Source organism: Aspergillus ambiguus (assembly GCF_047715705.1).
Source record: "Aspergillus ambiguus strain CBS 117.58 unplaced genomic scaffold BDV59scaffold_7, whole genome shotgun sequence".
Classification (NCBI taxonomy): Eukaryota; Fungi; Ascomycota; class Eurotiomycetes; order Eurotiales; family Aspergillaceae; genus Aspergillus; species Aspergillus ambiguus.
The window spans coordinates 248,466-263,627 of NW_027395520.1; the positions used below are offsets into that span (position 1 = coordinate 248,466).

At 49.3% G+C, this 15,162-nt stretch overlaps 6 protein-coding genes across 6 annotated transcripts; 5 read left to right on the forward strand and 1 right to left on the reverse strand.

Moving 5' to 3' along the window:
* Nucleotides 1-199: 199 nt before the first annotated feature.
* On the forward strand, nucleotides 200-2,057 carry BDV59DRAFT_191832 (putative flavin-containing amine oxidase; the record flags this gene model as incomplete). Its single annotated transcript, XM_073691958.1, has 2 exons — nucleotides 200-940; nucleotides 990-2,057. The coding sequence occupies 2 exons, from the start codon at nucleotides 200-202 to the stop codon at nucleotides 2,055-2,057; spliced, it is 1,809 nt and encodes a 602-aa protein (XP_073550104.1).
* Nucleotides 2,058-2,948: 891 nt separating this feature from the next.
* Nucleotides 2,949-4,036, forward strand: BDV59DRAFT_200008 (ketopantoate reductase family protein; the record flags this gene model as incomplete). The annotated part of the gene is made up of 2 exons (XM_073693475.1): nucleotides 2,949-3,138; nucleotides 3,198-4,036. The coding sequence occupies 2 exons, from the start codon at nucleotides 2,949-2,951 to the stop codon at nucleotides 4,034-4,036; spliced, it is 1,029 nt and encodes a 342-aa protein (XP_073550105.1).
* A 590-nt stretch (nucleotides 4,037-4,626) lies between these two features.
* On the forward strand, nucleotides 4,627-5,834 carry BDV59DRAFT_211646 (class II aldolase and Adducin N-terminal domain protein). The gene is made up of 3 exons (XM_073695849.1): nucleotides 4,627-5,055; nucleotides 5,118-5,634; nucleotides 5,733-5,834. Exons 1-3 carry the CDS (start codon nucleotides 4,787-4,789, stop codon nucleotides 5,811-5,813), a joined length of 867 nt encoding a protein of 288 aa, XP_073550106.1. The 5' UTR covers nucleotides 4,627-4,786; the 3' UTR covers nucleotides 5,814-5,834.
* A 331-nt stretch (nucleotides 5,835-6,165) lies between these two features.
* On the reverse strand, nucleotides 6,166-7,862 carry BDV59DRAFT_191834 (transmembrane amino acid transporter protein-domain-containing protein; the record flags this gene model as incomplete). The annotated part of the gene is made up of 5 exons (XM_073691959.1): nucleotides 6,166-6,576; nucleotides 6,638-7,023; nucleotides 7,120-7,311; nucleotides 7,387-7,648; nucleotides 7,707-7,862. 5 exons carry the CDS (start codon nucleotides 7,860-7,862, stop codon nucleotides 6,166-6,168), a joined length of 1,407 nt encoding a protein of 468 aa, XP_073550107.1.
* Nucleotides 7,863-10,949: 3,087 nt separating this feature from the next.
* BDV59DRAFT_153813 (putative amino acid transporter) lies at nucleotides 10,950-12,746 on the forward strand. The gene is made up of 2 exons (XM_073687392.1): nucleotides 10,950-12,550; nucleotides 12,604-12,746. Exons 1-2 carry the CDS (start codon nucleotides 11,198-11,200, stop codon nucleotides 12,661-12,663), a joined length of 1,413 nt encoding a protein of 470 aa, XP_073550108.1. The 5' UTR covers nucleotides 10,950-11,197; the 3' UTR covers nucleotides 12,664-12,746.
* A 312-nt stretch (nucleotides 12,747-13,058) lies between these two features.
* On the forward strand, nucleotides 13,059-15,077 carry BDV59DRAFT_173739 (IscS subfamily cysteine desulfurase). The gene is made up of 2 exons (XM_073688948.1): nucleotides 13,059-14,308; nucleotides 14,567-15,077. The coding sequence occupies exons 1-2, from the start codon at nucleotides 13,193-13,195 to the stop codon at nucleotides 14,987-14,989; spliced, it is 1,539 nt and encodes a 512-aa protein (XP_073550109.1). The 5' UTR covers nucleotides 13,059-13,192; the 3' UTR covers nucleotides 14,990-15,077.
* Nucleotides 15,078-15,162: the final 85 nt, after the last annotated feature.

The window sequence follows — 15,162 nt, forward strand, 5'->3', positions numbered from 1 at the left end:
CCAATAGATTGTCAGACATTCCGTAAGCGCCTAACAAGAGCTAAAGAACCGAGTCAGCTTTGGAAGAATGATGGGCTTAAGAGTGGGACATGTGTTGCATAATCACTCTCCACCTGCCCGGCCTAAAAGTTAGGATAGATAATTGAAGCAACCTGTCTCTTCTCATTGACTTTCATGCCTCAAGCCACCTACTGACAGCATGTCGAAAACTGTTGAAACCGTCGATCTATCCCACACTGCAGGCCTGTACTACGGCCCAGCAACTGTTTCCTCCGGAAAAGTGCTTCACGTTTCAGGCCAGCCAGGAAATACCGTGGATGGCAAGGTCCCAAGTGACTACGAGTCTCAGATCCATCTGTGCCTTTTCAACTTGCGCAAGTTGATCATTGCTGCCAGTGCGGATATCAAAGACATTGCCAAGCTCAATGTCTATATCGTCAACTACAACGCTAAAAACCGCAAGCACGCTCGTCCAATCCAACGCTTCTTCGGCAAGCATAGACCAGCTCAAACTCTCGTTCCCGTGCCTAAGCTAGCTGTTCCAGAGTGGCTTATCGAAATTGACGCCATTGTCGCTCTTCCAGAGCCCTCTTTCCCACCTGCTCTTCCCGACGCGACAGAGAACTACGATGTCGTTATTATCGGTGCGGGTCTTGCAGGCCTCACAGCCGCCCATGATATTCTCGGTGCCGGTTTGTCCTGCGTCGTTCTTGAGGCTCGTGACCGAGTTGGGGGGAAGACATGGAGCCAACCTGTAGCCGAGGGGGGCGGTGCAATTGATGTTGGTGCTGGATGGTTGAACGATACAAATCAACACAAGGTTTACGCTTTGGCCAAGCGTTACGGTGCCGACATTATCGAGCAGAATACCGAAGGAAACGCAGTTCTGGAAGATTTCGACGGAAATGTTTCTCCATTCCCATACGGAGAGCTGCCAAACGTACGTACTATATTCTGTTGAATCCGTGGACCGAACTAATCTTTGGCAGTTTGATGATGTAACAAAAAAGCATGTTGCAGAGATCAGAGATATGTGCGAAGCTGACTGTCAAGCTATCGATACCTGGCAACCAAGAGATACCAACCTTGATTCCTTGACCTTCGAGGCCTATCTTCTCTCGCGCGGGGCTGACAAAACAGCCATGGGGACTGCTACTGTTTGGACTCGTGCTATTCTCGGCCTCGAGCCGAGCGAAATCTCGGCTCTTTACTTCCTGAACTACTGCAAATCAGGAGGTGGCTTGCTCCAAATGCGATCAGACCGCAAGCACGGTGGACAGTACCTTCGAATCCGAGGAGGAACGCAGACTCTGTCACAAGGCCTAGCAGCTTCCCTTCCGAAAAATGTCGTTCGCTTGGAAACCCCGGTCCAATCTATCATCCAAGAGAGTGGTCGGGCAGTCAAGATCCAAACTGCTGGAGCTATCTATTCGGGCCGTAAAATTATTACCACGGTACCTGGGCCTGTTCTGAGGAATATCGCCTTTTACCCTCCACTTTCTCCTGCCAAGCGAGCTTGGACTGAATCTCTCTACTATGGATACTATACTAAGGCTATGATGGAGTTCAAATCGCCTTTCTGGATTCCCCGTGGATTCTGCGGTCTAGCTCAGTCGTTCATTGGACCGGCTGGCATTATCCGTGACAGCTGCATCCCCCAGGATAATAAGTATGTTCTCACCTGTTTCATGGGTGGCGATCCCGGTCGTGCCTGGGCCGCCTTATCGACACCTGATAGAACTAAGGCTCTCCTCAAGCAGCTTGAAAAGCTCTTTGGCGTGAGTAACCTGGAAGATCAATTTGTGAATTTGACCGCTTATGAGTGGGCACACGATGAACATGCTGGCTTCGGTTGCCCTTGTACCGCACTCCCACCTGGTGTCCTTGATACGCTCGGGGGCAAATGTCTCCGCGAGCCTAGTGGAAATCTCCACTTTGCTGGAACCGAAACAGCTGGAGAGTGGAAAGGTTACATGGAAGGTGCGGTTCGCAGTGGTGAGCGAGCTGCCGCTGAGGTCGTTAAAATTCTTAATGGGCCTATTACCGCTCAGCTTTGATTTTTGTTTGGCGATGTTAGAAACAAGAATCGCGCGTGCTTATAATCTTATTACATGATTACGGTTTAGAGTATCATTTGCTGCATTCCAGAGTTATCTTCGAAGTACGCATAGTTTGAACCGTCCAAGGCTCTTCCCCGGGTGTAATTGTAGACCAATTATGATTTCCAACAAAACATGAATACAGATTCTAGCTCTCGGGCGATTCTAAGCCATCATTATAGGATAAAGTCAAGATGGCCATCTGAATATAAATCTTGTGTTTGCAGGCGAGATTGCAACAGATTCTAACGACTTTAATGCCGGCGTCTTCTGCATTCTACACACCGCGCTGCCAAGGTTGTTTACACAATGGCGGGGCCTAGGACTAAATTTTCTGGCATTCAAAAATGTAGTCAACTGAACGCAATCACTTCCCGCACGTGGGTCCTCTCATTCTCAAACCTTACAGTATCTTCAATGAGGATAAGTGATGAGGGAGGGGTGTTCATCGGTGCGGCTGTGCAGCTCCACTCTCTCTGTCAATCGCTAGGTTGGAATTTTCGAATGGCTGGACATTCACAATCCATCGGATTCGTCATTCTGGACCTGGCCGGTACTCGAGGCATACTACGTTAGTGGAGAAGGACATGTTCCGCCATCTGCTCCCCGCAACTTCAAACGGCATGCAAGAGCGAAAGTGGGACTCTCGATGGAGACCTGCCTAATGTGACCAATTGAAACTGTACGCGGGGAGTTGCTTGATAAGGATGAGGGGCCAGCCGTGGGAGCTTCACGGGTCGCCGAGAGCTTTTTATGAATGAAATGATCCCTCCAGTCGTTGCAAGACTTTGGCAAATACCTGTTCATTCCGAATTCCCCTCGCAGTATCGCTCCAGACTTACTTCCAAGATGACCAAAAGCAGAGTCCTGGTTGTCGGTACGGGCGGTATTGGAACCGTCTCAGCCTATTCATTGGAAAATGGTGGCAAAGCTGCAGTCACAGCTGTGATGCGCTCAAACTATGATGCTGCCGTAAAAAATGGAATTGATCTCGATTCCGTTCAGTATGGTCAAGTCAAGGGCTGGAAGCCAACTGCCAGTATGTGAAAACTGAAGAGCGTCGTATCGCAACGTCGATATAAACTAGACTATTCGCAGTCACCAAAGCCGTTCCCGATGTGTCCCAGGGCAACGTCCAACCTTTCGATTACGTCCTCGTCACAACCAAGAACATTCCAGACCTGCCTCCTACGGTTTCAGATCTTATCGCCCCAGCTGTGACTCCGGGGAAAACAGCCATTGTACTATCCCAGAATGGGATCAATATAGAAAAGCCTGTCATCGCTCGCTTCCCTACTAACCCAGTTATCAGTAGCGTTGCCTATACCGGGGCGACCGAGACCGCTCTTGCAAAGATCTTCCATGATGACGAGGACTGTCAAAAAATCGGCGCCTACGTCAGCCCTCAGATTCCAGCGGAAGTCTCCGAGGCAGCAGCGAAGCGTTACGTTGAAATCTATAACCCTGAGGGAAAACTCGAAGTGATCTACTCACCCGACGTTGCGAAGGCCCGTTGGCGTAAGATTGCTTATAACGCTTCTATGAACCCCGTTGCGACTATTATGCGTATGGATACCCGTCGACTTCGCATGAGCCATCATATCGCCGAGGATCTCATTCTACCAATTATTCTGGAGGTCCGCGCCATTGCGGAGACCATTGGAGTTGAGCTACAGCCCGATCTCATTGATGCGGTTATGCACCAAGATTCGAACGATCTCGAGTTCAAGCCCAGTATGTGCCAGGACTTTGAGAAAGGGAACCTCATGGAGATTGAGAATATTGTTGGCGAGACGGTTCGCGAGGCTGCTCGCCACGATGTACCTGCGCCGACTTTGGATTTCGTCTATAAGATCATGAAGGGGTTACAGTTACGGGTGAAGGAGCAGAAGGGCTTGTGGGACCCCAAGTTCCAACCTGGCAACCCGTTCGTCTAGATAGTCATGTTCATTTTAGAGAAAATACATAATGGAACCATCTATGGCGAGCTTTTTCATATAAAGACCAGATTAGTTCTACTGGTCGATCATCTCGTGCATAGTATATTCATAATAATTGAAAGCTTTCGCGCTTAGCGTGATTGGACGAAATTTGAGATATATTTTTCATATGACATCCATAGATTGGAGCAGTGATTCCTCACACCCCTGCCTATTATGGGCGATGGGAAAACGCGGGAACTAAGGAGCGGAACTGGGAAAAGCTGGAGAGAGAGCTGGCGTAGTGTGGGCATGAGGTGACTTCTCTGGCATATCACTACCTAGGTAATGAGGCGAGTTTGGGTGCTACTTCATGGTCTCCACTACACTCGCTCTGACCTTCCTCAGAAGCCACCAAAATTTATCTCTTCACCAACCCCCAAGACAAGGACAACACGAAAGCACTGAATGCCAGTTACATAGCATATTGAGAAAGGAAGTGGGGAGCGAGGAATCCATGTCAAAGTCACTCCACTAGTGGCAATTAGGCGCAGGTTGTGACCGACACAAGTCTTCCCAAAGCAGAGATTGGACATCTCCTCGCGCTACTTGATTGTTCGGTATTTTAAGCACCGACATTGGAAATATTGTTCTCTAAAAAGTTGTAGGCCTATATCTAACATCTGATAAGTGGTCCATATTCTCTTGGAGACTTTTATCAGTTCTTGTGTCGAGACAAATCTCTATACGGTATTCTTGACGATAACCATGTCGACCACGACTACCAAAACTATTGAGGTTCCTGCAGTCGCGACAGCCTCGACAGCCAGTGCATCGCAAAACCTCGCTGTTGCTACTGGAGGCTACGTTTTCCCTGGGATTCCCGAGGTCACTGACCCTTTGAAGAAGCGCCAATGGCAGCTAGAACATATGGCGGGCGCCTTCAGAGTATTCGCCAGAAAAGGCTTCACCGAAGGGACAAGTGGACATATTAGTGTTCGTGACCCTGTTGACCCTAACACCTTCTGGATCAACCCGTAAGTTCTTTCAAGTCATGGGTCTGATGCCCCCAGAAGGCTCTATCCTGACTTTGTGGCAGTATGGGCAAACACTTCGGCATGCTACGTGCCTGTGATATGGTGCATATCAATGAGGACGGCCAAGTAATTGGTGGCAACAGAGTGGCCATCAACGCTGCTGGCTTCATCATCCATAGTGCCATTCACCGTGCTCGCCCGGATATCAACGCTGCATGCCATATGCACACCCCGAACGGAAAGGCTTGGTCTGCTTTTGGTCGACCAATTGATATTATCAATCAAGATTCATGCAACTTCTACGGCACCCAGGCTGTTTACGGCGATTTCGGCGGCGTGGCTATTGGTGAAGAAGAAGGGCAGAAAATAGTAGATGCCTTGGGTGAGAAGGGTCGCGTGATCTTTCTGCAGAACCATGGTCTTCTTACCACCGGCGGCACTGTTGATGAGGCTGCCTACCTTTTCACCTGTCTCGAGCGTACTTGTGAGGTGCAGCTAAAGGTCGAGGCAGCCGGTCTGCCGAAGAAGTTTATTAGCCAGAAGGCAGCTGAATTTACGGCTGCAACAAATGCTGACCCCGTAAGTTTCGATGAGAATAATTCTTGGACGTAAGAGCTGTGAAGATGGACAGTCCTTACAAGACATAGGGGAGTCACTTACTGATGAATCCGATGCAGGAAACATTATACACTGAGTTCCAACCTGATTTCGAATTCGAAATTTGGAAGTCGAGGGGCGAGTTGTGCAAGGGGGATTAGCACTAGCTTCTATGATTAACGATGCAATATCTTTTGCCTGTATGCTCAATTCTTAGAATAGCGTATGGTTGCAAAATTCGCTTCTTCTTCTTTTTTGAGCCGTAATAACATATGGGTGTAGAGACAAAAATTATGGGTTTCTAGACAACGTCAAGAGGCCCAAAGCAACCTCTATCACAAATGTTAATTTCAGAGATAAGAGTCATCGTTTGCCCAAGTTTCATTCGATCATGCTTTCAATCTTCGAATTGTATGTACACTTGAACGTGGACAAGACACGCTATATGCCACTTGATGTACGTGACCCGTAATTGTAGAGATGAAGCATTCTTGGTGCAGGATTTGCAATCACTTATGAATTCGAGTTGTCTGCACAGCTCCACGGCCGTGTACCACCTCCTGCGTGAAGTGACTCTATGATGTTGACGACGGATCCATATGTTCCAGCAACAGTCATAAAAGTACCACCAATAATGAGGAAAGCGCTCCAAAAAGCAAGAATATACCACTTCCAAGTTCGAGGTTTGTTCCAGTTGTCGTAGAACCACATACAGCCTGCTGGCTGGAACGCTAAGAAGCTTCCAAGAAGAGCGCCAATCAGGGAAAGTAGACTGCCGAAGACTGTAATTCCACTCGCAATGACGTATGCAACAACGGTAGAGCCAAAGGTACAACTAATCCATGTGGTCCAATGAACCATTGAGTTTGAAGTCAAATGGACTGATCCACGGAGGATACGGACGAATACGTATTTGCTAGGTAACTGATGTTGGAAGTGAATGAGGATTAACAGATAGCTTCCATGGGGGACAAATGAGACTCACATGAAGGACAATAGTTGTTGTGGCAATCAAACCAGGTAGCGAGATTCCATAAGCAATTTTCTTGATTAAGGTACCAGCTGATCCTAGAGCAGGTGAAGCTACCAGGCTTCCACAGTAATAGTAGACGACGACGCCGATCGTGACATAAAGTGCTGTTGAGCCCATTTGACTGATGACAACTGATCGGGTAAAATAACGGGGGTCTCGCATCTCAGCAACGAGCGAGAAATATGCAGGAGTCGCAGAGCAGGCAAAAATAAGTGATGCCACTGCCGAAACACCATCGGCGAACGATGGAGTAGTAGATACTTTGAAGTCTGAGGACCAACTTTTAGGAGCAGAGCTTGGTCCTCCTTCAATACCAACAGCAATAGTCACGAGTAATACTGCACGCACTGAACATTAGCCATGAGCCAGTAGTTTGAGAGACGGGCATGGGAGATGGGATCGCTCAAAACCAGGCCTATCTAGACGTGACTGACCGGCAGTGAGAATGCATGTCAACCCGACCCATGCTATCCAGCTTATACGGCCCAACGTGCGAACGCTAGCAAACATGAAGCCAATGCAGGCAGAAATGGCAACGAACCAAGCAGTGCATATCCCGTGTGAGGAGATCGCGTTTAGGCCAATTGATATTCCTAGGATGCCGGACCCAGCAACAAATATCCAGTCTTCCAACTGTTAGTTTCAGATTCATCCGTTCATGTACCAATGCCCAGGGGCTCCATCTTCAATAAGGTACTCACAAAGGCAAAATGCCACTCCGAAGACCTCACGGCCGATTTTGCCGAACATCAACCTCCCTGCGTCATCCATATTGTAGAGCTCGCGGTGGTTCAACTTGAAAACGCCCACCATGTAACTTGCCCAGCCTGCAATTGCAGCTACAATACATAGTAGTATGACTCCTGGGACTACCCCGACGAGGTCGAAGATAGCTGGTATTGAAAGGACACCCAAACCGATCTGGGTCTTCAACATCAAAGCCACTGTCCCTAACCACCCTACCTGCAATTCAATCAGCTCTGCGCTTCCTCGGCAATACATCAGCTTGAGGGCAACCTACATTTCGATAGTTAGGACCATCTTCACCAACAGCTCCGAAGACTGCATCATATGTAGTCAAATCTTCTTTGAGATCTCCTCTCTGGTAGTCGGCAGTGTTTGCCACATCTTCTGGGGCCTCGATATCTTCTAACCCTTTCCCAAGTTTGTCACCCATAGCTGGTCGAGGTTATACAAATGAGATAGAAGTTTGCAAGTTCAAGTAATTAGGATAGGACTCGAATATCTTTCCCTAAAGTACAATATTCTTATGGACGCCACGGGACTACCTTCGACAATATGGGATAGTACGGTGGAACATCCCGCAGCAAATCCTAATTCTTATTTTATAAAGGAATACCCAATGCGGGAAATCACATTGGGCGCTTTTGATGCCTTGGCATATTTTCGGATTTCGCGATGGCAAATCGCTACTAAAAGCTCCTGCTGGCTTTGTTATCAGCCTAGATTATATAGATCACCTTTTTTGGTAGCTAGAGTGTAGATCGAATGCATGATTCCTGGGGAAAGCTTAACCTGGAGATAAGCGGCAAGTCCCCGTAGGGCAATAGCGAGCGAGATGTCCTTTACCAAGGTGAGGTATTTGCGGACACCCTTGCCTATTCGATCTATCTGTTACCGTATCTACCTATCTTAGAAAGGAAGTGGGGAGCGGGGAATCAAGATTGGCGGGAGTGTCGAATTGTAAACCTCCTTGAATGATAAGTAGGCGGTTATGCCTGGCACCCTGAAGTTAATACTGTAGACTGGTTATTGTATGTATATTACTGACCATTCATGTACAAACATTATTAATACGCATAATAGTTAACCCTAACCGGTAGAGCTCATGTTGAATAGCATATACAAAAGCAAGTATATCCGTGTGTTGATCTCGTCGCTTACAAGTACGTACTAAGCCTTTTCGCCCAAGGAGCATTGCGGCACTAATCCTTGGTATAGATCTACCCCGTGTAGGAAATCTTTATCATATATGGATATAGTAGCTAACAGAGACCAGATTTTAGCCCTACTATACCGTCCTCCAAGCCCTGTATCTCTGCAAATTGGGTGTGCCCGTTGCGGAGCAGATATTGAAGTATATTTTCAATGCTCACCGTATTCGATAAGAGCATATTGGAGGCCTCGTCAAGGTAAAAGGTGCAATCCCTCTTCCTGACCACATTAGAAACAGACTCGCATTATATATTGGCAGTTACAGTCATGGCGGTAGGGTAGAGGCGCCTAGTAATAACCCTAATTTAGGTAATATACGGCTCTAAAAAGAAACTTCTGTTACCATGCATTGTAAACCTAAAACTACCTTCGTTTTTTGTTTTCTTTTATACATTATAGGCTTTTAACAAATTACTCTTGACGCAGCAACAGTAAGTCTGAGTCTAGGAAGATGCTGCAGGCTCTAAGCAACAATCAAAACCTATCGGCTATTCTAACGATAAGTTTAGCACGCAAATTACGCCCATTTTAAATATATAACTTTGCGATCTATATCTGTTGAGTTTGTTCTAATGACAACTATCCACTCGAAGAAAAACCATCCACTGTTCCGACTGTTCTCATTACCATGCTTCAAATCATGTGGAGTTATTGCTCCTTTCAACGACGTTAATCACATCATGGCATCATGGCATCATGGCATAAGGGGGATTATTTCCCTTTGGCGGAGCCAAACTTATCGGTGTGCGAGGTCCAGTACGTAAATCCACATATAACGGGACGAGGAGATCACTCGCCTTTATTGCAAGCTCTGAACAACACTGCATCAGTCCGACAGATGGGAGCACACGAAAGTCACTGGCAAGGATGTCGCAACCTGTAATGTCACATTATCTCAGAGCGCGTACATGAGGTGGATCCAGATGGACTGGTAAGCAGAGAGGTGTTCTGCGTGATATAATCAATCAAATTTCAAATTCAGCTCCCTGATCGGACAACCTGTGTCAACCACTGCAATGACACACGAGCATCAGGCAAAGCTACCTGTTTTGACGCGGATAACGCGTTAGCATTGTGGAATTGTGCTTAGTTGATATCTAGCATTGACAGTGGGCCGTGGTCTCCATTTTAAGACGACATAGTTTCTGATGCTTATCAAGATAAGAATTGCAATGTGGGTCCATGGAATAGAAGAGGGCATCGCTGAGGATGATTAAGCTTATAAATTAGCGTTGTGTAAGTGCTGGTGGAGTACATCCATGATACCTCTACTCCAAGCAGACTACTGTACTCCGTATACTCGTGGATGTGTGGCCGTCATCGAAAGACGAATGAGACGGTCCGGCAGTCTATTCAAACAGGAAAGGCGTTTCGGGACCGGTGAAAATTTCTCCTTCCGGTACAACCAATCATAGGGAGCCGCTTGCCTTGTCAGACGGCTGACATAATCCTGCTGCGTCAGCACTTCATTTTCGTTCGATTCAGAACTTCAACAGCATGCAGTTAACTCCACGATACTCCTCCCCAACGTCATCTCACAGGTACGGTCTTACCAACTGTCGATCGTCCGTCAGAAAGACCCTGAGCGCAATTAAATCCCGCATATACGGAGTACCAGCAGGTTGAAAACGGAGTCCACAGCCCATCTCCTTATGCGGAGGTTCCGTGGGTCCCGAATCCCTCCGACATTCCGCCACACGGATTGTTCATATTATGATAATCTTTTACTTAACACGGCTCGGTCTTTATCTCTTGGCCTGTGCTCAGTTTCCTCTTTGGTAGTTCACCGTACAAGATAACACCAAGCCGCCAAACTTTTCCTGGCGTACCCCTAGCGTCTCGGATGCGCTTCCAGAAGGCTGAACGGAAAAAACAAGCATCGCGCCAGGACCGGAGCCGCATCCTGCAGACCATGTGTTCGATGCTCCCAGAGACTTATCCGAGGAGTTCTCAGCGTCGTCCCAACCCCGCATGACAATCGAGCACTTTCTGGGGATTAAAATTAGTGGGGTGACCGGCATCGTCTCCAACAGACTCCATCCCTCCTCAATCGCCTCCATCTGTTACCTAATGTAAACGACTGATACTGCACGGTGGACTTGCCCGACTGTGGGCTCACCGAGATGGCAGCAGCTCCTGGGAAGCCGATGGAGCCGGCTATGCCGCATACGGAGTCGCTGTCCCTGCCACAGGTACTCTGGTTGGCAGAGCCGGTTTTTAACGCAAGCTTGATCCCCACGTGTGCGGCAAGTTAATGTAACTCAACCAACTCGCCATTAGTCACAAAAATGTTGTCCCGATGTCCGCAAGGGCCAATCATGCAACAGGATTTAGGCAAAATCGATATGGCCTTCGCTTCGGTGGCGGAGGCTAGCGGGTCCGTACATTAGTCGTGACCGACAGGAGCAGAAAATTATAACTACAACCGGGTCTGTCGCAGTGTTCTGGAAAACTCGTTCTCTACCTACTTTCCACCACCCATCCCTCCTTTCCCCTTCATCTTCCCGCCCCATCATCCACCTATTGCCGGGGTTGCTCACTCCTTTTTTCATCAAGATGGGTTACCGAACCGATCCGATTGATGAATGCGAGACCGACAAGGTCGTCGCGGGTGAAAAGGGTGAGGCCATTGCTGACCTTCCCCAGTACGATGGGGACATGGTCGGTGAGATCAGTGAGAGGGAACGGGTGATCGAGCACGGCGAACACAAGTTTCATCGTCTTGGGTGGAAACGCCTGACGATCGTTCTGATTGTGGAAGCCATTGCCCTGGGAAGTTTGTCCATCCCTTCGACCTTCGCTACGCTCGGCATGGTGCCCGGTGTGATTTGTTGTGTCGGTATCGGTTTCATCGCCATCTACACCAGTTACGTTGTCGGTCAGGTGAAGATCAAGTTCCCTCACGTCAGCAATTACCCGGACGCTGGACGTCTGATTGCGGGTCGTTTCGGATACGAGCTTGTCAGCATCATGTTGGCTTTGCAGCTCACTCTTCTCACCGCTTCTCATTGTCTTACGGGCACGATTGCCTTCATTGATATCACCCAGAGCAACGTCTGCTCCATTGTCTTTGCGGTGGTGTCCGCCGTCATCCTGCTGCTTTTTGCCGTGCCCCCTAGCTTCTCAGAAATGGCTATCCTGGGTTACATCGATTTTGGATCTATCCTTGCCGCTATCGGTATCACCATTATTGCTACCGGTATCACGCACTCGGAATCCCCCGGTCTGGAGCACGTCGCTTGGTCGGCGTGGCCCAAGGAGGGTACGACCTTCACCGATGCCTTTATCGCCTTGGGCAACATCATCTTCGCATACAGTTTCGCCATGTGCCAGTTCTCCTTCATGGATGAAATGCATACTCCGAAGGACTACGTGAAGTCGATCTGGGCCTTGGGTCTGACCGAAATCTTCATTTATACCCTCACCGGCGCTCTGATCTATCGTTTCGTTGGTCAGGACGTCCAGAGCCCCGCCCTTCTTTCTGCCGGTAACACGGTGAGTCGTGTGGCGTTCGGTATTGCTCTGCCAGTCATCTTCATTAGTGGTTCTATCAACACTGTTGTGCTTGGTCGCCTCCTCCTCAGTCGGTTCTGGAAGAACTCCCCCGTCCGCTATGTCAACACCAAGCGCGGATGGCTGACCTGGTTGATTATCATCTCTTGCATCACCTGGATTGCTTTCGTCATCGGTGAAGTCATTCCCTTCTTCGATGATCTGCTGTCGCTTTCTTCGTCGCTCTTCATCTCCGGCTTTACCTTCTACTTCCCTTCGATCTTCTGGTTTGTCCTGCTCCGCGAAGGACCGTGGACTTCCCCGAAGAACATGGCTCTGGCCGCCCTGAATGGTCTCACCCTTATTATTGGTCTGGTTGTCCTGGTTGCTGGTACCTATGCCAGTGTTGAGGATATTGTGAGTTTTTCCGGCTGGCTACATATATATTCACGCATGCTAATAATTACCAGATCCACAACTATGCGACCGGTAGTGTTAGAGGTGTTTTTACCTGTGCTGCTCCGGAGTAAGACATTCGTTATGATTGATACCCATGAAGGCGTCGGTTTCAAGTCTCAGTCCGGAAGATCGGATTGTTCTCCACTGCTACTACTTAGACATGTTGACCATGTCTTGCACTGGATCAACGATTTGTTTTGGGCACCGGCAGCTGGTTATCCTTCTGTCGGTGTTTTCTACCATTTGAGCCTAGTGGAGTTGGCCCTGCTATTCATTGCATTGTATATAGACTTGTACAGACTTAGTATTATTTGTTGCATCCTACGGATTACGATCAGAGCTGAGATACCTACAAACACGGAACTTGGTGAACTCGCACGATGGTCCCTACCTCTGGTAACAGTCGTAGATAGAGTGTTAACGTTAGTAAACTAAGGAATGGCTGATTACATAACCCCGACGGAATCTGATAAATCCGATCGGGGTTAGCGGGCTCGGCAATGATATAACCGGATCCAAACTTTTCTTCCGACTTCTTCGTCTCCTGTCATCTTCTCCCTCATCAACCTACATGGTCTAGTTGTACCATCCATCTTCATCATGACTAGCATGGCTCCCGCTGCCTTGAGACAGGCATCTCGGGCCTACGCGCGTCGTCTGTCTACGACGCAACACGGTCCCCTTTCCGCCTCCCTCCCTAGACGGGTGCTCGCCACTCCGTCCCGTCGGTCATACGTCTCCGAGACCAAGGCTGGAAACGCCCAGGTGTCGGTGGACACGGCCATCAAGGAGGAGCAGAAGAACTTTATGAAGCAGACTGGCCTGCAGCCGGGTAAGGTTGAGCTCCCGGGGTCGTCTGTGTCTGGGGATGTCTCGATGAGTCCCTCGGCGGGAATCCTGAAGCAGGCCACCGTGATGGACCAGGGAACGCGCCCGATCTACCTCGATATGCAAGCCACGACCCCAACTGATCCTCGTGTTCTCGACGCCATGCTTCCATACCTTACCGGCATTTACGGCAACCCGCACTCGCGCACGCACGCCTACGGTTGGGAGTCGGAGAAGGCGGTGGAGCAGGCGCGCGAGCACATCGCGAAGCTGATTGGGGCCGACTCCAAGGAGATTATCTTCACGAGCGGTGCGACCGAGAGCAACAACATGAGCATCAAGGGTGTGGCCCGGTTCTTCGGTCGCTCGGGCAAGAAGAAGCACATCATCACCACACAGACCGAGCACAAGTGTGTTCTAGACAGCTGCCGACACCTGCAGGACGAGGGATACGAGGTGACGTATCTCCCCGTGCAGAGCAACGGTCGTATCCGGATGGAGGATCTGGAGAACGCCATCCGCCCGGACACGGCGCTGGTCAGTATCATGGCGGTCAACAACGAGATTGGTGTGATTCAGCCGATGGAGGAGATCGGCAAGCTCTGTCGCTCGAAGAAGGTCTTCTTCCATACGGATGGCGCCCAGGCGGTGGGTAAGATCCCGCTGGACGTCAACAAGCTGAACGTCGACTTGATGTCGATCTCCAGCCACAAGATCTACGGCCCAAAGGGGGTGGGCGCGTGCTACGTGCGCCGTCGCCCTCGGGTTCGTCTCGAGCCGATCATCTCTGGAGGTGGCCAGGAGCGTGGTCTGCGCAGTGGTACGCTCGCGCCTCATCTGGCTGTGGGATTTGGCGAGGCTTGCCGCATCGCCGCCGAAGAAATGGAGGTATGTATCTGAATATCCTTTTTTTGCTGCTGTTTTGAGACTGTTTTCCTATTCTATGCACATCACTGGAACTCGGCGATGATTATAAGCTATGAAAATGCATGGCTTTCTGAGTGACCGTGGAGGTAGCTCCATGCCTTGGCGTGGTCCACGGCCCATTGACGTCCGTAGCAGGGGTAATGAGTCGGCGTTGATTATTTTTGCAGTCTTCCGTTGTTCAGTCCTGGTGGGATAGTGGCTAACCATGTTGAATCATAGTATGATACCAAGCATGTCCAGCGTCTGTCGACGCGGCTGTCGGAAGGTCTCCTGAGTATGGAGCACACAACGTTGAATGGCGATCCAGAGCACCACTATCCCGGATGTGTCAATGTGTCGTTTGCGTACATCGAGGGAGAGTCTCTTCTGATGGCGCTGAAGGACATTGCGCTGTCGTCGGGTAGCGCGTGTACGTCAGCATCTCTGGAGCCAAGCTACGTGCTGCGTGCGCTGGGTAGCAGCGACGAGAGTGCTCACAGCAGTATCCGGTTTGGCATTGGACGGTTTACGACGGACAGCGAGATTGACTATGTACTGAAGGCGGTACAAGACCGAGTGCACTTCCTGCGGGAGCTGAGTCCGTTGTGGGAGTTGGTGCAGGAGGGAATTGATCTGAACACGATCGAGTGGAGTCAGCATTAGTATCTGGAATTATTGTAATTGGGATGGCGTTAGGATGTACAGATACAAGGACTTAAATGAATACGATATGCGTTGATCATAACTAATACATCACGTGCATGATACATAACGTATGCATAAATACATCACATAATCCATCCTCCCTAATCCCGGAACTTATGCGTCATACTCGA